Raw genomic sequence first — 23,610 nt, 5'->3', positions numbered from 1 at the left:
CAATTTTGAATATTGACAGTTTGAATATCTTTGCATGTTGAGAAAAAAATAACCAATTCCGATAGCCAACATGCACTTCCAATGTGAGCAGGATCATGCTGTCCAGATACCTAGGAGATGTCCTAGATGGTGTTAGGGTGGGAAAGAAGACTCCAGAAGTTATAATCTTATTAATTTTTAATCATCTCTTTAAAGTTTTAGTATATATTATAAGGTATACATTCGTATATACTATACGGTGTACAACATGTCAGTATAGTAGTAAATGCATATTATTTGTAAGTAAATTAGAGATGTGTGTTCAACAGTATTTTATTGATCAGGATATGTGGTCAAAAAAGTTTGGAGGCCAGTCATTCAGAAATAAATAAATAGATTATAAATATCTATCTCTCCCTAGAACTACCCAGAAAGAAGGAAAACTTAGAGATGTTTAGGATGCTTGTGTCGAGAGCTGACCGCACTTCCCAGGCCTGAGTTCTCAGTCCTTACTGCAGGCTCTTTGCTTCCCAGCCTTCCATAGGAGCTCTGGCTACCCATTCTTTACCCTCTTGCTACTCTTGGGTCAAGATGTATTCCATTTAACCACTTTTCAGTGCAATATGTACCTAAGGTTCCATGCACGTATGTGTGCTGTGCTTGGTGATTTGTTGTTGGTGGAGTATCATATACATTGCCGCTCTCCCACGTTCCCAAGAGAATCAATGAGCCCTTGCTGTTCCTGTAAAACTGTGAGACTCCTTAGAACCTAATTTTAGCTGGAGATCTTTAGTCTGCACTATCAGTGCCAGAAACCCAATACTTACGTAGCGAAGTCTAACAAACGGCTTCTTCCTTTGAAGAAAATATTGCTAGCTCCTGTGAATTGACAGCAGACTGTCATTATTTTGTGAAAATTGATTCACAGCAGCTAGTAGTGTCTGAGGATTCTGTTTATAACTTACTGCAGTAAGGATAGTATGGGAGTCTGCAAATAGGATCCAGTCCTAAAAAGCCAGTAAAGGGTTTTACTTAGGAAACAAGAATGCAAGACAAAAGCTAGGTTGTCATTCGTGGTTTGTTCCCCTTGGGGTGGGGCAGTGTTCAGTGGCCTATCAGGAAGCAGTAAATGGCTAAGGGGAGAGGATCCTGCAGGGGTGAGCGGATGAACACAGAGAGAGGCAGAGGGGGAGACCACCACTGCCTCTGTTTGCACCCGTCAGGCCAGGTAAGCTTGGAGAATGGCTCTAACACAGGAGGGTTTCTGAGAGTTAAATCAGAGAAGTCAACCTCTCTAACCTGCCCAGAACCTGTCGCTCCAGCTCCAGCTCCAGCTGTTGGGTTTTCTCCATTATCTACATCTCTTTACCCAAGTGCATCTTCATGTACACATCATTCATCAGGACACATTGGACATCTGAACTTTGCCTGGGCTCCCGTGACCTGAGACTATTTTTGCAAACAGGGTGCCTGGGTGCTTGCTCGCGCTACCACTTCTTCTGTGACGACGGCTGCTGCATCGACATCACCCTGGCTTGCGACGGCGTGCAGCAGTGTCCCGACGGCTCTGATGAAGCCTTCTGTCAGAACTGTGAGTTGGCCACATCACCTTGGCACGTGAGGAGTGGGAGAAGCTGGAAGGGGTGCAGACGGATGCCTGTGTTCTCAGAGTGAAATAGGAACTCGGTCTTCCTCCTCTTTCTGGTTTTATATATAATTTTATATGAAAAAGCTATGTCTTATTTTAAGGATTTATTTATTTATTTATTTGATAGGCAGAGTTACAGAGAGGCAGAGGCAGAGACAGAGAGAAGAGAGAGGTCTTCCACCCGCTGGTTCACTCCCCAGAGCTGCACCGATCCAAAGCCAGGAGCCAGGAGCCAGGAGCTTCCTCGGGGTCTCCTGTGTGGGTGCAGAGGCCCAAAGACTTGGGTCATCTTCCACTGCTTTCCCAGGCTATAGCAGAGAGCTGGATCGGAAGTAGAGCAGCCAGGACTTGAACTGACACCCATATGGGATGCCAGCATGGCAGGTGGTGGCTTTACCCACTACGCCACAGTGCCAGCCCCAAAGCTATGTCTTTTTTAAAAAAGATTTATTTTACTTATTTGAAAGACAGTGTGACAAAGGGGGAGAGAGAGAGAGGGAGAGAGAGAGAGAGAAATCTCCCATCTGCTGGTCCTGTCTGCCCAGGTGGCTACAATGGCCCTGTCTGGCCAGGAACTCCCTCCACGTCTCTAATGTGGGTGTAGGGGTACAAGCACATAGGCCAACTACCACTGCGTTCCCAGGCACATTAGCAGGGAGCCAGTGCCACCGGGACTCAAACCTGGTGAACCTGGTGTTGCAGGTGGCAGCTTAACCTACTGTGTCACAATGCCATCCCCAAAAGCTGTGTCTTAAGTGAGAAATCACTGAGTCTACAGTCTGACTTGCAAAAGTCCAATTTTTGGTATTGCTTGTGTTTTTAAAACTTTTAACTTTCCAGATTCTTCACATCCTAAAAAAGTCCTATATCACATATACCTCTTTTTAAAATAAGTGGCATTGAATTAATATTTTGATAAATATTTTAGGAAGCTTTTGACACAAGGTTGTGGCTGAAGTCAGAGTTCGAATCAGTTGTAGAAGTCATACACATAGATGGGCACCCCAAGGAAGGGAAGCCACAGGAGGCTTCGTGAGGCACTAGTTGGGGGAAGGACAGAGTGAGAATCTTAGGGTTATAGTTTTGCCTTTGTCCATTTCTTTTTATGTTTAGCATTTGGAAAGCTAATGGCTGGAAGAAGAGTAGACAGACTACCCTTTTGAGGATTACAGAAAATAGTCTGTCTGGGGCTGTGTATGTCTTAAATGGGGTGGGTCATTAATCCGAAATATCCACAATCTCAAATTGACTGAAAATGTAGTGGTTTTAGTTAAAGTGCAGAAGAGAAATCCAGCCAGTAACTAAGCTCTTCTCAAAACCCAGTGGGCCTAGACCGGAAGATGGTGACCCACGCGGCAACAAGTCCTGCCCAGCCGAGGACGACAGCGCTGAGTGAAGACGCAGGGGGTGTCTCCTTGTTGGAGAAGTCCCAGGAGGCCACAGCCGCAGACCAGCCAGCTCTGTTGGCAAACCCAGAGAAGAGGAATCACTCAGCCTCTGCAGGGACGGGGAGCCAGGTCGGCCCTGTGATGCCAGGTGAGGAGTCAGCTGGGGAGCCTCCGAGTGTGGTTCCAGACCAAGTATAGGTCTAAGCCTTCCTCGTAACTCTCTTCTTTTTTGTGGAAAGAGTAAAAGAATTTGGCCAAAAAGTGGAAAACAAACAAACAAACAAAAAACAGCACTGTAAAAACCGTGCGTATTTATAGGAATAAAGACCTACTAAATACAGGTATCTCAGTATCCATGAGGAATTGGTGCTGGGACCCTGTACAGATACCACCATCCGTGAATGCTCAAGTCCCTCGTGTACAATGGTGTAGTGGAGGGGGCAGGTGTTTGTTTGTTTGTTGTTTTTTTGTTTGTTTGTTTTGACAGGCAGAGTGGACAGTGAGAGAGAGACAGAGAGAAAGGTCTTCCTTTTGCTGTTGGTTCACCCTCCAATGGCCGCCGCGGACGGCACGCTGTGGCCGGCGCACCACACTGATCCAATGGCAGGAGCCAGGTGCTTCTCCTGGTCTCCCATGGGGTGCAGGGCCCAAGCACTTGGGCCATCCTCCACTGCACTCCCTGGCCACAGCAGAGAGCTGGCCTGGAAGAGGGGCAACAGGGACAGAATCCGGTGCCCCGACCAGGACTAGAACCTGGTGTGCCGGCGCCGCTAGGCCGAGGATTAGCCTAGTGAGCCACGGCGCCAGCCTGTTTGTTTGTTTTTAAAGATTTATTTATTTACTTGAGAGACAGTTATAGATCGAGAGAGAAAGAGAGGTCTTCCATCCCTGGTCCACTCCTCAATTGGCTGCAACAGCTGGAACGTGGCCTGTCTGAAGTCAGGAGCCAGGGTCTTCATCCAGGTCTCTGATGCGGGTACAAGGGCCCAAGCACTTGAGCCATCTTCTGCTTGCTGCCTTCCTAGGCCGCCAGCAGGGAACTGGTCAGAGGTGGAGCAGCCAGGACTTGAACCAGCGCCCAAATGGGATGCCAGCACTGCAGGCGGATGCTTAACCTGTGCCCCAGCAGCAGCCCCTCAACGGTGTCGTTTTTACACAGAGCCTGCGCATATCCTCCCATGTACTTCAAGTCCCCTCTAGACTAGTAGACTAGTTCTCTCTGTCTCTCTCTTTCTCACTGTCTAATTCAGTGTAAATGCTGTATGCAGGTATTATACCGTGTTGTTTAGGGAATAATGAGAAGAAAAAAAATGTGTGTGTTTGGTACAGAATATTGTCGGCCCATGACTGGTCGAATCCACAGCTGTGGAACCCACATTCATGGGTATGCACGCACTCCAGAGGCAACGCCACACTCACATGTAAGTACCTTAGAGTTAGGAAGTGTTAACACTTAGCCAGTGCAAACTTGTGCTCTGAGTGCTAGATTTTGGTTATTCTGAGCTGACGCAGCAGAACCCCTGGATGTTCTTGCACACGCTCTTCACCCAAAGCACTTGAATGTGAGAAAATGTCAGCTCGGATGTGCTACCTGTGCTTGTAATTCAGTGTTAGGCCTCCCAGTGCAACGAATTCTATCAGGTTTCTGTTTTCAGATAAGACTGGTAAGATTGTAGCATACATTCAAGCTGCTAATGGATTACATGCATCCATCATTTTCAGTTTCTTCTCTACACATTTACATATGTATGATTATGTGACATGAGACGGAAATATAAATGATCACATTTCTATAAGCTTTCAGAAGTGCCTTTTCAGTCCTCAAACTCTCCAAATATTTACTGAAGTAATTCATCATGGTTTTAATGACTGTTATTATAAAATATTTGTGCTCATTGTCCAAGATATGGAAGGTGCAAAATAATTTTAAAATAATTTCAAATACTGCCCCTTATTGAAAACTGCTTTTTAAAAATTGTTGTTTATTTGAGAGGTAGACAGACAGGTACAGAGAGCCCCATCTGCTGGTTCATTCTCCAAATGCCTGGAAGCTGGGAGCCAGGAACCCAATCCAGGTCTCCCATATGGGTGATGGGGACTGAACTATTTAAGCCATTGTCACTGCCTCCCAGGGTCTGCATTAAGAGGAAGCTGGAATTGGGAGCTGAAACCGGGAGTCAATGTAGGCACTTGGATATGGGAATTGGGTGCCCCCCGTTGGCCAAACACACAATCCCAAAAAGTACTTTTAATATTCTGATGAGTTTCTTTCTAGTCTTTTGATTATGTACTTTGTAGATTTTAATTCCCTCTATACAAATACATCTGTAAAACACTGGCTTCTGGGCTGAGCCTTCTTTTGGATGGTTGGGTTAAGTACCCTACAGATGCCAGCTCCTGGTCCATTCCTGGTTCATCCTGCCACCTACTGGGGAAATCACTCACAGTGCCTGAGCCTCGTCTGTTTTAGTTGGTTTTCTCCACCACCCAGGAAGCAGCTGGAGGAGACCAGGTGAACTCAGCAACCTGAGATAGCGACTTGGACAGAGTGTTCCTCTCTGTTCTCTGTGTTCCCGGAGGCTGGATGGATGGGGTAGAGAGGCCCTCATGAGCAGAGCGAGTTAGCTGAAGTTAGAATACAGACCAACACGCAGCTCCCCTTCCCTAGATTCTGGTCTTGGCTCTGCCGTCAGAACCTGGAGTGGTTGCTTCATACGCCTGGCCCCCCACATCCTCATCTGTTGATAAGGGGTTCTAGCCAGATGGCCTCTCAGATGTAACACGGAGTCTGCATCAGGAATGACATCAGACTTCAGTCCGTAGCCCTCACCCGTGCTAAGTACTGCTTATTGATCACAGTGCTGTCCCTGGGGAGTGTGGACTCAGCTGGAGGATCCTTGTGAAGATCACACTCCAGATTGCTAACAGTGCTTGATGGGAGTCGGCACCCGACCACAGCAGTATTTGGTTTTTGTCCTTTTTCATGATAAGCCTTTGGCTTTGGCTGTCATTGTAAACAGATCAGATGTCCAGTCATTCTTGATAATATATTGGAATTTTTTCCCAATTATTTTTTAAAAGATTTATTTATTTATTTGAAAGTCAGAGTTACACAGAGAGAAGGAGAGGCTGAGAGAAAGAAAGAGAGAGAGAGGTCTTCCACCCACTGGTTCACTCCCCAGTTGGCCACAACAGCTAGAGCTGTGCTGATCCGAAGCCAGGAGCCAGGAGTTTCTTCCATGTCTCCCACATGGGTGTAGGGGCCCAAGGATTTGGGCCATCTTCTACTGCTTTCCCAGGCCACAGCAGAGAGCTGGATGGGAAGTGGAGCAGCTGGGACTCGAACCGGCATCCATATGGAATGCCGGCACTGCAGGCGGGAGCTTTACCCAGTACGCCACAGCACTGGCCCCACCAATTGTTAAATAATGTAGAATTTACTGTAGAATATTTGGAAAATACAGAAAAATACAAAGAAGTCACTGAACAAAACTCACCATTAACATTCTCTCTCTCTCTTTTTTTTAAATTCATTTATTTATTTGAAAGCCAGAGTTACAGAGAGACAGAGGCAGAGAGAGGTCTTCCATCCACTGGTTCACTCCCCAAATGGCTGAAATGGCCAGATCTGGGCCGATCCGAAGCCAGGAGCCAGGAGCTTCTTCTGGGTCTCCCATGCAGGTGCAGAGGCTCAAAGGCTTGGGCCATCTTCTACTGCTTTCCCAGGCCATAGCAGAGAGCTAGATTGGAAGTGGAGCAGCTGGGACTCAAACGGGCACCCATATGGGATGCTGGCACTGCAGGCAGAGGCTTTACCTGCTATGCCACAGCACCGGCCCCAACATTCTCTTGAATTTGCTTCTGTTTACTTGTATTCATACCCATACACACATATATTCATTTTTAACAAAAGCCACAGAATATTATTTTTACAGAACTTCTATTTGTCTCATGAGCATTTTTATATATTATTAGATACTTATAACAAACATACTTTTTGAAATTCCAGGGGTGAAGAAAGTGAGAACAGAACAGAACTTTGAACATAGAACATAGGGCTCATAGAATGAGCCCTCACAGCTCTTTTTCTGTGTCGACAGCAGCTGTGTCTGCTGTCTTCTGCTATGCCTAAGAATACCACTCTGGAGTCCCCAGCCTCCAAGTTCATGTGAGCTGAAGAACCTGCATGGGGCTGGTGCTATGGCATAGCAGGTAAAGCCACTGTCTACAGAGCCAGCATCCCATATGGGTGCGGGTTCAAGTCCTGGCTGCTTCACTTCCAATCCAGCTCCCTGCTAATGCACCTGGGAAAGCAGCAGAGGATGCCCCAAGTGCTTGGGCCCCTGCAGCCACTTGGGAGATCCTGATGAAGCTCCTGGCCCCTGGCTTTGGTCTGGCCCAGCCCCAGATGTTGTAGCTATCTGGGAAGTAAAACAGCAGATGGAAGATCTCTCTCTCTCTCTCTCTCTCTCTCTCTCTCCCTCCCTCCCTCCCTCCCTCCCTCCCTCCCTCCCTCTCTTTGCCTCTGCCTCTGCCTCTCCTTCTCTGTAGCTCTTTCAAATAAATTAATTTTAAAAAAAACACCCTGCATCACTGAAACATTTAAAAGCACAGTATTGTTCACAGCATATGGCCGTTTTAAAAGGATTGTCAGTTAGTTAAGTAAATAAGGACAAGAACATATTTTTTGGCTGCTTCTTTCTCTCACAGGAATTTGATGAGGCTAAATAAATCTTAGCTTATCAAAAATGTGTTAATGAGACACTAATATTAATGCTAATGTTGGACTTCTCAGTTGCAGAGATGCCCACTTGCTCGGGAGGACGCCCAAAGATCCAGACTCCAGACCAGTTGATGCAAAAAGCACGAGGTTTTTATTGAACGTTTGCGCAAACGGGCCCCCACCTCAGGCGGTGAGGAGCCCTGAGCGGCAGTTTCACACAGGTTATATAGGCAACGAATTAGCATATTCCTAATGTGCATGCGTAGGATTGGTCAGTTCAGAGGGACCATTAGCATATGGAATGCAGAGGTGGCACGGGATTGGCTGGTTCGGAGGGACAATTAGCATACCGGAGAGTGCTGAGGAGAGTGCTGAGGAGAGTGCTGAGGAGAGTGCTGAGGAGAGTGCTGAGGAGAGTGCTGAGGAGAGTGCTGAGGGAGAGTGCTGAGGAGAGTGCTGAGGGAGAGTGCTGAGGAGAGTGCTGAGGGAGAGTGCTGAGGAGAGTGCTGAGGGAGAGTGCTGAGGGAACGTGCTGAGGGAGAGTGCTGAGGGAACGTGCTGAGGGAGAGTGCTGAGGAGAGTGCTGAGGGAGAGTGCTGAGGGAGAGTGCTGAGGGAGAGTGCTGAGGAGAGTGCTGAGGGAGAGTGCTGAGGAGAGTGCTGAGGGAGAGTGCTGAGGGAACGTGCTGAGGGAGAGTGCTGAGGGAACGTGCTGAGGGAGAGTGCTGAGGAGAGTGCTGAGGAGAGTGCTGAGGGGAGTGCTGAGGGAGCGTGCTGAGGAGAGTGCTGAGGAGCGTGCTGAGGGGAGTGCTGAGGGAGCGTGCTGAGGGGAGTGCTGAGGAGAGTGCTGAGGAGAGTGCTGAGGAGAGTGCTGAGGGAGAGTGGCAGCTCTGCTCTGGGCATGCCTAGAGGTTCTCTGAAGGGGATTGACTTTTCCTTCCCAGAGAACGTCCTGCCCGCTGGACTCTGGGGAACATCTAACCTCTTAAGAAGCCCCTGATATCTGCCCAGGCCTAGTTTCTTGTCCCTCTCCCCCATAAGGGTCCTTCACTAATAATTTATAGAAAGTAATGAGATGCATTTTCCCCCTACCAACTGACAAGGATGAGGGATTAGAATAATTAACGTTTCTAACTATAGAGAGAAACCAACCTCATGTACTTCTGGAGGGAATAAAGTTAGTACAGTCTTCCATGGGCAGTTTCTGAAGACTTAAAGCCGTGTTTGCCTTCACCTATCCCACTCTTGGGAATTTATTCCAGGCCACCTCCCAGGGGTATGTGCGGATGCTTGGTTGCATAGTAAATACACATTCAGTACTCTCAGAACCACTGGCCCAGAGGAGCACAGAGCGCCAGTGTGGCCCGGGTCTGCTCGGCACGCAGTGGCACAGTGGCTGAATTGTTGTCGTATGTTGTTGCAGCTGTGGGGCCTGTTCTCTGTGTGGTCCAAGTCATTCATTAACCAGGCTGTCCTTTTGGATCCAGCGTAGCTGGAGGAAAGAAAGCTGGTTCCCAGCCCTGCAGCGTGCTAGAAAAGAAGTGTTGTATCTGTATCCATGTGGAATCTGTTGCTGGGCAACTTGAGAACAGATGTCTAGTGCAGCAGGTCGGCCAGATTCTTTAAGGAACAAGACTAAACCCTGGGCTTAGGAGAATCTGTGACTTCTGTATGGAGGTGTGGAGTTCTGCCTGTGTTTTCCTGGCTCCCCAGAGCCTCATTGTTCAGCTTACCTCTGGAGGTAACTAGAGGCAGCAGCTTTGACCTTTGGGTTATTGTAAAAGATTTTTGTTTTTAATTTTTTAAATTTATTTTATTAAGATAGGATATCCAAGGCTGGCACCGCGGCTCAACAGGCTAATCCTCCGCCTTGCGGCGCCGGCACACCGGGTTCTAGTCCCGGTCGGGGCACTGATCCTGGTTGCCCTTCTTCCAGGCCAGCTCTCTGCTGTGGCCAGGGAGTGCAGTGGAGGATGGCCCAAGTGCTTGGGCCCTGCACCCCATGGGAGACCAGGAGAAGCACCTGGCTCCTGCCATCGGATCAGTGCGGTGCGCCGGCCGTAGCACGCCTACCGCGGCGGCCATTGGAGGGTGAACCAACGGCAAAAAGGAAGACCTTTCTCTCTCTCACTGTCCACTCTGCCTGTCAAAAAAAAAAAAAAAAAAGATAGGATATCCATATAAAGGCACTTTTGAGAAATTTTTTTCCCCACATGCCCTTGATATTCCATGAGTGTCTGATCTTTTCATTGTGTTGCACTCTGATGGAGAAACCATTTGGAAACCATCAGATCACACTTGCAGGAAGGTAGTTCAAATTTGTTAGAGCCTGGTAGCCAGCACACCCGTTTAGCCACTTGTTTTCTGTTGCTATAGCAAACATCTGAGGTATGTAGTTTATAAAGAAAAGGGGTTTGTTTAGCTCACAAATTTTGGAGGCAATATTGGATGACCTCATCTGTTTGGCCTCTGGTAAGGGCCTCGCAGCAGGTAGCACTACAGCCGAGTGTGTGTGGAAGACATGTTGGACAGAAAGCCAGAGGGATTCAGGAGCCAGGCTTGCGGTTTGCTGTAACTACTTGCTCTCTTGGGAACTGAGAGAATATTAATCCCTTCCAAGGGTAGCACCGGTCTTCCTTGAAGGTCCTGAAGCCATAACACCACCACACTGGGGGCCAGGCTCCTACATCGTGAACCCCTAGGGTTCGCACTTCAGCCATAGACACACCATAGCGTTTGTCATGCTCCAGCACCGTGCTAGAAACCAGCTGGGTTCCTGAATGGGTGGAAGATCCAGTGTAGGGACATTCACTTAACACAAATGGGAATACTCCACTGATGTCATCTATTAGAGTGTTTGCTGTTGAATTAACAACAGGAGTCACTGTGCACTAACTTCCCATGCAGGACCTCTGTCCTCGAAGAGTTATATTATAATTATGTCCAAGTGCTCACAAAAGATGTATCATTCTTGGCTGCTTCTTTAAGATTAGTTAAGTTTCTTTAAAAAAAAAAAAAAAAGAAGTGAAATTAATTAACTTCAAGATGCAATGACTTTGATCAGCCCTTGTCTCAACTGTTGAGGAACAGTTTTTTGTTTTTTGTTTGTTTGTTTGTTTGTTGGTGCAAATTGCTGGACTCTACTTAGTATAGTGTTGGTCTTCTGTGTGTAAAGGTAATCGAAAATGGATCTTAGTGGAGAATGAGAATGGGAGGGGAAGGAGGAGGAGGGTGGATATGGTGGGAAGACTCACTATATTCCTAAAGTTGTACTTAAGAAATGCATGAAGCTTATATTCCTTAAATAAAAGGCTTCTTTGGAGAAAAAAAGAAACAAATGGGGATTCAGAGAGTTATTTCCACAAAGTTATTCAGAGGGTAGCAGTTCTGCTGCCAATGAGTTGCTCACTTCTGTGGACAGCATCCTTTAATCAACTATAATCAGCAGATGCTTTTTTGTTTGTTTTTAAGATTTATTTGTTTGTGTGAGAGTCAGAGTTACAGAGACAGATTTTCCATCTGCTGGTTCACTCCCCAAATGGCCACAACAGCTGGAGCTGGACCATACTAAAGCCAGGAGCTTTTTCTTGTCTCCCACGTGGGTACAGGGGCCCAAGGACTTTGGCCGTCCTCTGCTGCCTTCCCAGGCAGCAGGCATTAGTAGGGAGCTGGACTGGAAGTAGAGCAGCCGGAGCTCTAACCGGCTTCCATATGGGATGCTGGCACCACAGGCCACAGCTTTAACCTGCTGAGCTGCAGTGCCAGCCCCATTAGCAGGTGCTTTTTAGGTGTACCCCATTATTCTGGGGCTCTTGCAGGAGTGGCAGTCTTAGAAAAGGCATCCTCTGTGTTCTTTTTTTTTTTTTTTTTTTTTTTTTTTTTTTTTTTTTTTTTGACAGGCAGAGTGGACAGTAGAGAGAGACAGAGAGAAAGGTCTTCCTTTTTGCTGTTGGTTCACCCTCCAATGGCCGCCGCGGTAGGTGCACTGCGGCCGGCGCACCACGCTGTTCCGATGGCAGGAGCCAGGTGCTTATCCTGGTCTCCCATGCGGGTACAGGGCCCAAGCACTTGGGCCATCCTCCACTGCACTCCCTGGCCACAGCAGAGAGCTGGCCTGGAAGAGGGGCAACCGGGACAGGATCGGTGCCCCAACCGGGACTAAAACCCGGTGTGCCGGCGCCACAAGGCAGAGGATTAGCCTATTGAGCCGCGGCGCCGGCTGGCATCCTCTGTGTTCTACAAGGATTCATTTAGTCTGAAAGTGTTGGGTACTGTACTGGAAGGTTACATAATTCTTATTGTTTGAAATCTACAGATGGTCTACATAATGAATTCTATTTGTAACTCCTGACCCACATGTGGGTTGGTCTCAAGGAACCACTTGATTTTAAATAAAATCTAGAAATTAGTTGAATACCAGCAGCATTCCAACAGGTTTAAACATTACCCTGTAGGCAAGTACAAGGGTGTGTGCAAGCAGTGATATTTTTATTATCCCCCCTTCACCAATGGAGAAAGGCTAATAATAAAATGAACTTTGCTTGAATTCTTTTTAATTAATCCTAGACAAGTTGTAGAGCTTTTTTTCAAAAGTTATTGGTGCTACAATCTGCAAATCAGCAAGTACAATGTCACTGAGGAGTTTTGTGCTTACGGTGCAGCCTAAGTAACATTTTCCTGGAAGCAGATGCGCAGGCCGCGTTCCACAGGCTGGCTGTGGTCTTGTCCTAGTACAACACAAATGGTTCCTGAAGGAGCTTCCTCTTACCTGCTTTGCAGACATGTGGTCTGACTTGCCACTGAACAGCAGGAAGGGACAAAGCTGGTGCTTGCGTTGGTTAGGCCACAGGAAGCTACAGAATATTCTGGAAGGCCAGCCCCTAGGGGAGCCCCTTTCCCAGCTGGTGTTTCCAGCTTTCTCCCAGAACATGCCTGAATATTCTTTGGTAACTAAAAAAGTCTCCATCCAGCTGTCCGGTCCCTGTGTCAATGTGTGGCTAATTTATGCGTGGTAAATACAGTAGGTCAGCCAGAAGAGAAGAAAATGATTTCCTACAACATTAACTCTTCTAGCAGGATCATCACCAAAAAGAAATAATTGCAGGAGCTAGTGATGTTGCAGTTTTGTTTTGGTTCCCCATGGTGGTGAGAGCTGTGAAGTGAAACAGTTCTCTGTGTGCTCCAAGTGCTGGAATCAGGCAGCCTGGGAAGTTACAGTGAATCCCTCCATGAATTGTACACAAGAGAAATTCGCCTTTGAAACACCCAGGCAGGGCAAGCTGTCATTCTGGGGTTCATGGCTGCTGTACCTCCTGAGGTCTGCTAACCAGATTCCCTTCCCCAATACCCAATCCCTCCCACTCCCTTCATCCCTGTCTTCCTCTCCTTAGTTTAAGAAAATACTCCTTAGTTTTGACAAAGATTCAGAACTTGTGCAGCTTTTTAAACAACATCTCTCCCCAACCCCCGAAGCCTAGACCTCCTAGACAGTGAAGGCTGGCCCAAGTACTTGGGACCCTGCCACCCCCATGGGAGACCAAGATGGAGCTTTGGGCTCCTGGATTAGCCCTGGCCCAACCTTGGCCGGTACAGCTGTCTGGGGAATGAACCAATGGATGGGAGATTCTCTCTCTCTCTCTCTCTCTCTCTCTCTCTCTCTCTCTCCCCCCCCTTCCCTCTCCCTTCTCCCATTTTCTCTTTCTTTGTTGCTCTGTTTTTTCAAATAAATAAATGAAGCGATGGCACAGCTAGTCAGTGGTGAAGCCAGCCTTAGACTTAGCAGGCTGGTACCAACCCCAGCAACAAACCTCTTGTGTGTTCGAGGATCTTCTTTTTCAGCTACAGAAACAGGAAGTAGCTACAGCGCCCTTGGTGCCTATGTGTATGGCACTTTCAGAAGGACAAGCCCATGTGTAGGACTGCATTGTGACTCTCAGGGGCCCCTCCTCCATGGGAAAAACAGTAACAGAAAATTCTGTTTTATAACTGTGTTGATACAAATGCAATCCAAGTTGAATTCACTATCATATATCCATTATGATTTCTAATCCTGTCCATTGTTTCCTAGTTATTTTGATTTAAAACATTGCTGTGGGCCCCCAGGAGTACCATGGATTCCAAGCTCTTGGTCCACTCTGCCTATTAGACAGGTCAGCCCTAGCTATGGGGCCTGGAAATCCAGCCTCCTTGCTCTGAAGAATAGGAGAGAGAGAGAGAGTTTGAGTAAGTAGAAAAGAAGGACTTTAATTCGTTGCCTGGGCACATGGAGTTGGCAATGAAAATTAGCCAGGGTACTCAGCTGTCCAAAAGAAAGGACCCCTGTAGGGAATGGAGAGCAATCAAGAGAACCTGAAATTCTCCCCAGGCATAGTAGACAGGGCTAGGTCAAGAGGGCAGCAAGCAGGCCTACGCTTATTTGAGAAGTTAGCACATTGGTTAGGGTGCCTGCGTTCCACATCTGAGAGTCTGGGTTCAATACCCAGCTCCTCACTTCAACTTCCTGCTGGGTTCCTGTCACCCACCTGGTGTGGGGATTTGAAGACTGTGACCCAGAGCATAGGAGCCCTCTCTTCTTCCCTGACTCCCAAATAAATACATTTTTAAAAATCCTTAAAGGGCAGCAATAACAGAATTGATCATTTTTAGGTTAGAAAAACAAAACCTATACATTATTGGTAAGGGGGTAAGGGAGGGGAGAGCTCCCCCATCTGCCCCTTCGCTCCAAGAGCAGGGACCTCAGTCCAGGTCTCCCATAGGTGGCAGGGACCCACGTACTCGAGCCATCATCTGCTGCCTTCCAGGGGGCCTGTTCACAGGCAGCTGGACTGCAGAGTGGAGCTGGGACTCTGAGACGGAATGCAGGCGTCCCAAGTGGTGCCTTAGCCACGCACCAAATGCTTGCCTCACCTCTGTCTTGCTCTATCTGAGCTCAGGATTTATGGAGGAAATCCCAAACTGTTGACTCAACAGAGGCCGGCGTGCATGGCTTCTCGTAGAGTCGCAAGCCGAGGCACGGGGGAAAGGAGTCTGCCGTGGCTTGGCCAAGAGAAGCAAACGCAGGCTCCCTGCCTGCTGCAGGATGAGCGGCCTTTGCAGATGTCTTGCACTGAGGTGGGAATGGCTCAGAGCACAGCGGGGGGGGGGGGGGGGGGTCATAGCGCTCCAGCCCAAGATGGGGACGCAAGGCAGTGGCAGTGAGCACAGGGAAGAGGGGCCTATCAGAGCACGCACAGGCCACGGGCTGCGTGCTGTGCTGACGGACGGGGGACGGGCCGAGCGAGAAGGAGCGCTGGGGAGGCCGGAGGAGAACAACTGTCCTGGCCTTGCCTCCTGTTTAACAGCATGAACGTGTGTCTGCAGCGACCCTCTTCCAGCGCTGACTTCTGACTGTGACACCCAGACTAAGGTCATGGTCTTCTGTTGCACAGTGGCTTTGTGATAACGAACCCCCAAATAGTCTCAGGGCAATTTATCAAAGAATTTTAGACAACTGCCTCTAGGCTAGTCTCATTTCAGCTGCAGAAATTACAGGTATTTCTGTTGATGCCCTATGAGTAGAAAAGCTTTAAAAATTGTGTTTCAATAAAATTCCTTGTCAGTAGATCATTTCCAATTCATTGCCACTAAGTGTTACAGTATCCAAAAGTCTGACCTGAAATCACACCACGGCACTGGGATAGCTGCACCCCGCCCCCCATTCAGTATTATGTCTGTGTAATAGACAGAAATGGTGTAAACTTCTAAATGGGAGATGACCAAATGGCACAACAACAGCTCCTCAGCATCTGGGGTTAAAAATCTGAGATTTGATCTTTCTTAGTATTTTCCCTGAGTAGTATAGGATAACTGAATAGGCTAAACACATATAGCATTAAACCAGACATGCTGGTTTTCATCAGCAAACAGGTAGATGCACTTAGAATCCTAGCCCTGTGAACCACTTATTACTCGTATGAGCCTGAGAGAGAACTGGACCCTGAGCCTAAGTAGAAAAATCTGAGCTCATAGTAACTGCCTGGTAGGTGGTGGGAAGGAAGTACACAGCATGGCTAAATGCTCATTGTTCATTTTTCAAAGAAAATCCCTTCCTCACTCTCTTTGCTTCCCAGGGCGTGAGGTCCCGAGACCACCGTGGTCTGTGTGGCCCGAGGTCTTCTCTGCCTCTCCAGGGCTGGAGGTGGTGGTTCTGGCACAGGGCACTTCTCCCCTTTCTGTCTGATGGTTTCGTGTTAGCCACATATCTGCTCTCTCAAATTGGTCACCTTAGCTACCCAGTGCATTAGTATCAAACATGGGCCTGATGTTTATCAGAGAAATAAATCCTGTAAGCCCTTTGTTTAAGTCCATCTTTAAAAACCAAGTAAGTTAAGAATCAAGAACAAATAAAAATAATAAAAATAGTCACAGCTTCAGGTCTGCCTCCCGGAGGTTCTAATGCACCTTCAGTGTATGCTCTGCTTATCTTCCGCAGACAGGAGTTCTTCAGGGAAGAAGAGAAAAGAGGAGAACTATATGTTTGAGTCAAAGAGCAGTCGAGGAGAACACCCGGCCCCAGAAACAGGTAAACGTGTACTTTGCAAACACCTCGCCGCAGAGTGTAGTCACCTGCCAGCCTCCACGGCCTCCACTCAGCATCTGATTCTGGGATCTGCGTTCTTAACCACTGTGCCGCAGGGTAACTTTTCTCCCAAAATGCTACACCTCAAGGGTGGCTGCACCACCAAATGGGATGGCCTTGGGCAGTTCTTAACTCAGGATCTCAACTTCTGCGCTGGTGAGATGACGATGTAACTACACCTGCCTTACAAGGCTGTTAGAGAAAATAAATGAACAGTTTAACTATAAAGCATTTAGTGCACTGCTTGGCCCATTTAATGAGGCAAATAGCTAAATGCTGCTGTGCTTACTGAGCTATCTGTGATGTAAGTAAAGGGGGAGGGTGAGGGATAAACTACCACTTGGGATGCACACACCCCATAACAGAGAGCCTGGGGCCAGGCCTGGCTCTGCTTCCAGTCCAGTTTTCTGCTAATGCACGCCCTGAGAAGCAGAAGAGGTGGCCCAAGTAGTTGGTCGCTGCCATCCATGTGGGAGACCTGGATTGAGTTCTAGACTCCTGGCTTTGGCCTGGGGAAGCCCTGGCTGTTGCAGGCATTTGGGGAGTGAACCAGCAGGTAGAAGATCTGTCTCCATTTGTCTCCGTGTCTCTCTGCCTTTCAAATGAAAGGAGAAAAAAAAGAAACAAAATTTTTAATTGAAGAGCAAATGCCTCAGAGTACCTAGTTATCTTTGCAAGTACTCTGTGACGACAGGAGCCAATATGAATGGGAAAGCGTGTGGGAGGGACAGGGGCTACGTACCAATTGGAAGAATGCCACAGTTCCACGATGTGGGTTGTTTTCAACTAGAAATAAGACGCCTTGCACATGGTCCTGTAGGAAGGCAGGTTTGCTCCACATCCCACAAACTAATTCATAAAAGATCAAGGAGGACAAAATGATTCTTACAAATCCGAACATCGAGAAAACTTTTTTACCCTATTCTGTGTAATATTGGGACAGTATTGAAATTTCATTTTTAGGCAGTAGATGTGTGAGAATAATGCGATGTCCAATCCTGGGATAGCCCCTCCTCTAGTCTGCTGGCCTGGTGAACTCAGCCAGCCCCTCCCCCCTCAGCATCTGGTAGGAAAGCAGCCTGCCTTTGGCCACCACGCACAGATGCGTGCAGCAAGTCTCAGTCCTCGTTGGCTGGTGCCCATTCTGGTTGCTGTCTGTTTCGAACGTCACTCCTATTCATGAAACAGGCTGTGTGATTCAGTCATCTTAGCTGGTTAGGAGAACACCATCATGGTGTGTTGTAGAGGGGGTTGGGACACTTTACATCTCCAACTAGCCAAACTAAAAACCTGGAAGAAACTACGCCAACTAAGTATTAAAGAGTTGACAATAGTTTTCAATATTTTGGCAAATACCGTATGCGAGAGTTCCTCTTCCATATCTTCAAGGAATCAGATTCGATGGCTTGGCGACCTCATATGTGATTTGCCAGAACACTGTCCTCGATTATTTATCTATTGCTTGCGAGTCTAGGGTTAGGACAGTTGATCTGACCCCAGAGTTGGGGTTGAGGTCTTCACTCTGAGCCTCCACTGCCTGCCCAAACGCTGGGACTCTTCTTTGAACCAGACAGACCCATTTTGAGGTCTGGAAGCCCCTTCTCGGTTTCCTGCCCTGAACAAGCAGACCTGGGCTGGGTGTTGTGTTTCACTTTGTTAAGAAATGATTGAAGGCTCCTGGGCTCTTGCAGGGCTGACCGAGGTCTCCCTTTCGGTTTGTTCCTTTGTAACATATCCAGCTTAGTGCAGGAAGACCCGAGGGAGAGTGGCACCTTTAGGCCCTCACGGCTGCTGTCATTAGGGTGGCCGCTAGGAGATGACGCTAGCTACTAAGCTCCCAAACCTTAGCATGGAGAAACGAAGCAGAGATTCTTGACACTTTCCCGGGGCAAGACAGCTTGAGAATCAAGTTCCAGCCTGAGGGTTGATCACAGATTTTTGTCTTTCATGATTTGTCTTTCATGACCCAGCTGTCAATAAAGCTACTTCCACTTGCCCTCTTCCTGCGCCCAGACCCTTCCAAACTGTTCTTGAGAACCTGTGCAGGTTTACCCGCGATTCCAGCAGTGCCCCAGAGGTTGGAACGCGCTTAGTCTGTCAGTGCCTGTTCTCATGTCTTCAGGAACCAGTGCTGAGCCCAGAAAATCAAGGCTGTCTGGAGAGTTTCCTGTCACCTAGCCACAAGCAGAAACCCCTCCGTGTGTCCCCCTCCCGCCTGCTTCCTCCAGCACTGAAGGACAGGGCACCCCCTTTGCCAGTCTCTGCCCAACCTGGTGAGCCCCCTTTTTGCTCAAGCACTCTGACCCTCCTACTGAGTCCCACATGCTGTCCATCTGTTTCTCTCCTGGCTCATTCCTCCAACGGCTGCGAGAGCATCCAGATGGCTCTCAGTGTATCCAAAACCAAGAGGGCCTCCCTCCATCTTCAGCCTCCCTGTAACTGCCAAGCCCAGCAGGCTCCCTGGGATCCACCTTGCTTGACCTCCCTGTGATGTCTGACTCAGCTGAGAGCTTCTTGCCACCTGGACTAGTCTCTCCCAGGACCCCAGTCTGTCTGGCTTGTCCTGCTATCTTCCAGACCCGTGTCTTTCTGTTGCTTTTGGTCCTCTTGTTTGCCCTTAAGATATTGTGTTTCCCACGACCTTTCTTCCTCTGTCTCTGGGTGGCTGCACCCACCACCTTTATGATAAAGGTGGACCATTTAGTCTGATAATCCAAGAGCCTAGGAGAAGATTCCAAAGGATCACCTATAGGCATTTCAAATCAAAATATGTAAAAAATAAACTTACTCCCTCACCCACCTCAGCCAGTTCCATCACGATATCTAGACCACTCAAGCCAAAATCCTACAGAGCAGACGGAGGACCACTCCTTTCACTCCTGTGCTTCATGTGTAGCTCACTCTGATGCCTCACTGCATCGTCTCCCATTTAGATGTCTATCCTACTGGGACAGTCTCCCTTACACTTGGGAGAAGTGGTGCACCACAGTGGTCAAGACCTCGGGTTTTGGAGCTGTCCTGTCTGGTATCCTAGCTCTATCGTGCACACTGCAATCTCAGTCAAGTCACTTAATTCTTGATGTCTTAGCTCTCTCGTTGGCAAAAATAATAATGATAAATAATACCAGCTCATGTGTGAGAATTCAGCGATTTTAAACTAGAAAGCTGGCACTTAGCATTGGCTTTTTTTGGGGGGGAAGGATTCTTTACTTATTTTTAATTGACAAATAAATATTGTTTATTCCCTTTCTTAGCAGTGCCTAGATCAGTGTGCACTCAGAGGATCTTGGTTAATGTGGAATGAATGAGTAAATGAAAGAAAACGTTAGAGTCAGCTTACACGGTAGAGAGGTTCGCTCCTCTAGTTCCACCAGTTGGCAAGACCCTGCAGCTAAAAACAGCTCTCCCATATTCCACAGGGCAGCAGACTAAGAATAGAGCCTGCTGAGCTCGATAAGGAGGACGGGTCTGGGCACACCCTGTCCTTCACACACTCCTGCAAACCTCGAGAGGCTACTGATAGTCCGGTGTCTAGGACCAGCCCCAATGGGAGAGGCAGAGGTTTGCTTTAACTACCCGTGGCCAGAATTACACCAGCATATTTTGTGGGTTGGGTTTTTGTTTTATTTTATTTTGTCTGTTTGGTTGGTTTTGTTTGAAGATTTTATTTATTTGAAAGGCAGAGTGACAGAGAAAGAGAGAGAGATCTTCCATCTGCTGGTCCACTCCCTAGATGGCTGCAACAGCTAGGGCTGGACCAGGCTGAAGCCAGGAGCCTGAAACTACTACACCTGGGCCTCCCACGTGAGTGGCAGGGACCAAGGACTTGGGACATCTTCCGCTGCCTTCTCAGGCACAGTAGCAGAGCTGGATCGGAACCGGCATTCACGGGGATGCTGGCATTGCAGGCAGCAGCTGAACAACTCCAGCCCCACGCCAGCGTATTCTGAAGTTAGCTTTCATCAAAGGTTCTACCTGCTGACAGTAGGTTTCCTGGCAAAAAGAAAATAAGTTCCTTAAGCCCTAACTAGAACAGGAAATCAGGAATTAGTCCCTACTTAAAGAGAGAAGGATCATGTATGAAGCCACAGATGTAACCTGCGCCTACAATAGAAAAAGGTCCCTCTGGTCAGCGTGTCTATTTGGAGCTGCCTACGAGGGCTTGTTCCATACAAATCTTAGAGGAACCTGGGGCAAGAGGTTGGTTTTCAAGAGGTCTGGGTTAGAGACCTACGGTTATTGCACTTAGGCAGATTGCTCAAGCTCCCTGTGCCTTCATTAGCAAAATGGTGGTAACGCTAATGCCAGCTGGGGTGGCCGGGGGCTACCAGTGCAGGGGAAGTGCTCATCACTGGGAAACGGCGGCTGGCACCGCCCTCACCACTGACCCCTCCTCCTCCTGTTTGCCTCCAACCTTCCCACAGGTGCCGTGCTCCCCCTGGCATTGGGATTGGCTATCACTGCTTTGCTGCTTCTCATGGTTGCCTGTCGACTACGATTGGTCAAACAGAAACTTAAGAAAGCTCGTCCCATCACCTCTGAGGAATCCGACTACCTCATAAATGGGATGTATCTATGATAAATGGAGCCGAAACAGCGTGCGGTAGGGACACGTCCCACTTACAATTTACACATATATTAGGTCCTGGCTCTTACGGCCTCTCTTGTTTTTACGTGGGCTAGACTCTGCAAATTCCAAACCTTTGTCTTTATTGTAGATTTTCCTTAGGAAGTACGCAAAATACTTTAAAGCTTAGGAAGTCGTATAGTTAGACTTTTAGGAATCTAATTCTGACTTACGTAAGCCGTCCCTGGAAATAGGAATTTGTAGTCAGCCAGGGCACAGAGTCTGTATCCCGGGAGACGGTTTTCAGGTGGACAGTGGTGTTTGCCTTTGGTGTCTTAGAAGCCCCCAGCGGCGCCGGCCCCTGGAGCACGGCCACCCCGGGTTCTGTGGTCCTGATCTTTTCCCCTTCAGAACCTGTTTCTGAGAATGGGTCTCAAGAGAGCCTGTACCTTTAATGAGGCGTTACCTTCGGCAGGTGTATCTGAAGTCTAGACCTCGGAGCAGGTCGTCGGTGCAGCCTCGGGAGGACCACTGTGGAGCCTTCCCAGTGCCTCTGGCATCAGGCCACCGAGGTCAAGCCGACTTGCGGGAGGAGAAACCCAGAATTTGGTCCAGAACCCAGCCATTCATGGATAGAGTCACGGTTCCCCGTGAGTCTCTGGCGATGAGAAGAGAAACACGTAAACTGAAAAAGACATTGAGTGCATTTCTGGACACGGCTTTTGTAAAACCATCACCATGTCCAAGCGTCAGCAGCTTCCTTCAGCCAGGGCAGTAATCCCGTGGTTATTTTTTATTCCAAAAGTGCAGTCACTGATGCTAGGCTCATGTACTTCCGAGCGGAAAGCGACCTTTCAAAGTCATGCTTACAGAAAGCTGGCGCGTCAGCCCAGCGGCGCTGCCCTTGCCACTGGTGTCTTAAAGGCAGTTTGCTCCGATCCTCACTTGCTACCAGGTTACACACATTCTAGAAATTATTCTACTGGGAGGGATGATCAGTGTGGTGCCTGTCAAAACGCTTAAGTTTTTTTTTTTAAAGTGGAAAATCTTTTAAAATACTTGGAAAACACTCTAGGGTCTATTACACTTTATTTTTAGACTGAACTTAAGGTAGGTTGTTCCTTTAGCAAAGGGCTTAATTTGGGGGATGGAGAAGGGACTTGCACACCAAAATACATTCACAAATGGAAAGTTAGTTCTAGAAGATCAAATTAATTTGGTACCATTTTTGTTTCATGAAAAATTTCAGCATTTTGTTGAATGTTTAGAATGGAGTAAATTTCTCAAGGGCAGTTTAAAGAAGTGAACTGTGTGAATGAACTTGATGTGTGAACTCTGTAAGTGATGTTGTGCAGTTTGTTTTTATATAGAAGGATATCACCTATAGCCATACTTAATACAATAAAAAACTATTGAGGCATGCATCTTTCAGTACATCTTTTATACATGAAAAAATTAAACACAATTTAGTATCTCTATGGTATTGGGAAAAGATGTCCCCTATCTATGTAAACGACATTCCTTTAATAAATTGTATTTTGTTCTTAAGCCTTTTTAAAACCTTTTACTGTAAGTTGCTAATATTGACTGACCTTTTACTGTATAATTTAGATCTAATCAGACCAACTCTATATGACAAAGGAGGAAATTGAGGGTTAAGGAAGAGACTTGCCCAGGGTCATGGAAGAGTTAAGGTGCTCAAATATATTATCAAATGAACTGACTAGGATTTTTAAAGTCTTCTTAGGTAAGATTGATGGAGTTCTGCATCTAAGCCAATTAAAAAATAATTTTAGGGGCAGGTGTTGAGGTGCAGTGGTTAAACTCATACTTGGGATGCCCACATTCCATATCAGAGTACCAGTTAAGAGCCCCAGCTACTCTGCTGTCAATCGAGCTTCCTGCCAATGAATCCTGGGAGGTAACAGATGATGGCTCAAGTACCTGGATCCCTGCCACCCAAGTGAGGGACCGAGATGGCATTCCTAGCTCCTGGCTTCAGCATGGCCTGGGCCTGGCTGCTGTGAGCATTTAGGGAATGAACTGGTAGACAGAAGATCTGTTTCACTCTTGCTTTCTCTCCCCCTGCCTTTCAAGTAGCTGAAAATCAACATTCTGAAGAAAATCATTTTAAAGGGAAAGGTGCCTACAGTTTACCTCTGAAACAGTCTTGGTTTCACATCTTTCCCTCATTAAAGGCACACAGAAACCTTCACGAAAATCTAAAACTTTTTCCTTTCATTCTCAGGGCAAGGTGGGCAACAGCAACTCCCCAGCCTTCCCCAAGTGTTTTAGTGTCTCCAGTCACGAGTAACAAATGTAGCCTCCCCACAGGACAGTAACAGATGTCTTCATCGTTCTACCAGTGACTTCCCTTTCTTCGGTTTTTTGGTTTTTGGTTTTTTCCCTAATGACTTTTCTAAAAACAAATGTTAATATAGAAATAATAACAAAAGTTTAGGGAAAATTGTGCTGAACATATGGAATTTTTTAAAAGAGGGTTGCAACATTTTCATCTTTGTATAATCATTTCATATGACTGAAGAACCAAAAATCCAACTAAGTTTCAGGTGGGTCTCTGAGTGCAGAGACTGATATACAGAATAAAGAAATCAGAACCACAAGCTGCCCAATCGGAGACCATGCCTTTGGCTTGCTTTGCCAGTGGATGAGGCAGCACCCCGGTACT

At 47.4% G+C, this 23,610-nt stretch overlaps 1 protein-coding gene across 2 annotated transcripts in view; it reads left to right on the top strand.

The window, feature by feature from the left end:
• The window catches only part of LRP11 (LDL receptor related protein 11), a 42,365-nt gene extending 19,890 nt beyond the window's left edge, over positions 1-22,475 (top strand). The window contains exons 4-7 of one of the 2 annotated variants that reach the window (XM_062186920.1): positions 1,445-1,570; positions 2,951-3,163; positions 16,208-16,297; positions 20,779-22,473. In XM_062186920.1, coding sequence (XP_062042904.1) covers positions 1,445-1,570; positions 2,951-3,163; positions 16,208-16,297; positions 20,779-20,933 — 584 coding nt within the window. In that variant the 3' untranslated portion in view covers positions 20,934-22,473. Of the gene's footprint in view, positions 1-1,444; positions 1,571-2,950; positions 3,164-16,207; positions 16,298-20,778 lie in introns of both variants that reach the window. The other variant, XM_062186921.1, reaches the window with a different exon arrangement.
• Positions 22,476-23,610: the final 1,135 nt, after the last annotated feature.

The sequence above is a fragment of the Lepus europaeus genome, chromosome 3 (assembly GCF_033115175.1).
Source record: "Lepus europaeus isolate LE1 chromosome 3, mLepTim1.pri, whole genome shotgun sequence".
Classification (NCBI taxonomy): Eukaryota; Metazoa; Chordata; class Mammalia; order Lagomorpha; family Leporidae; genus Lepus; species Lepus europaeus.
Note: the sequence above shows the minus strand (reverse complement) of the source record. Positions and strands in the feature narration are given on the sequence as shown.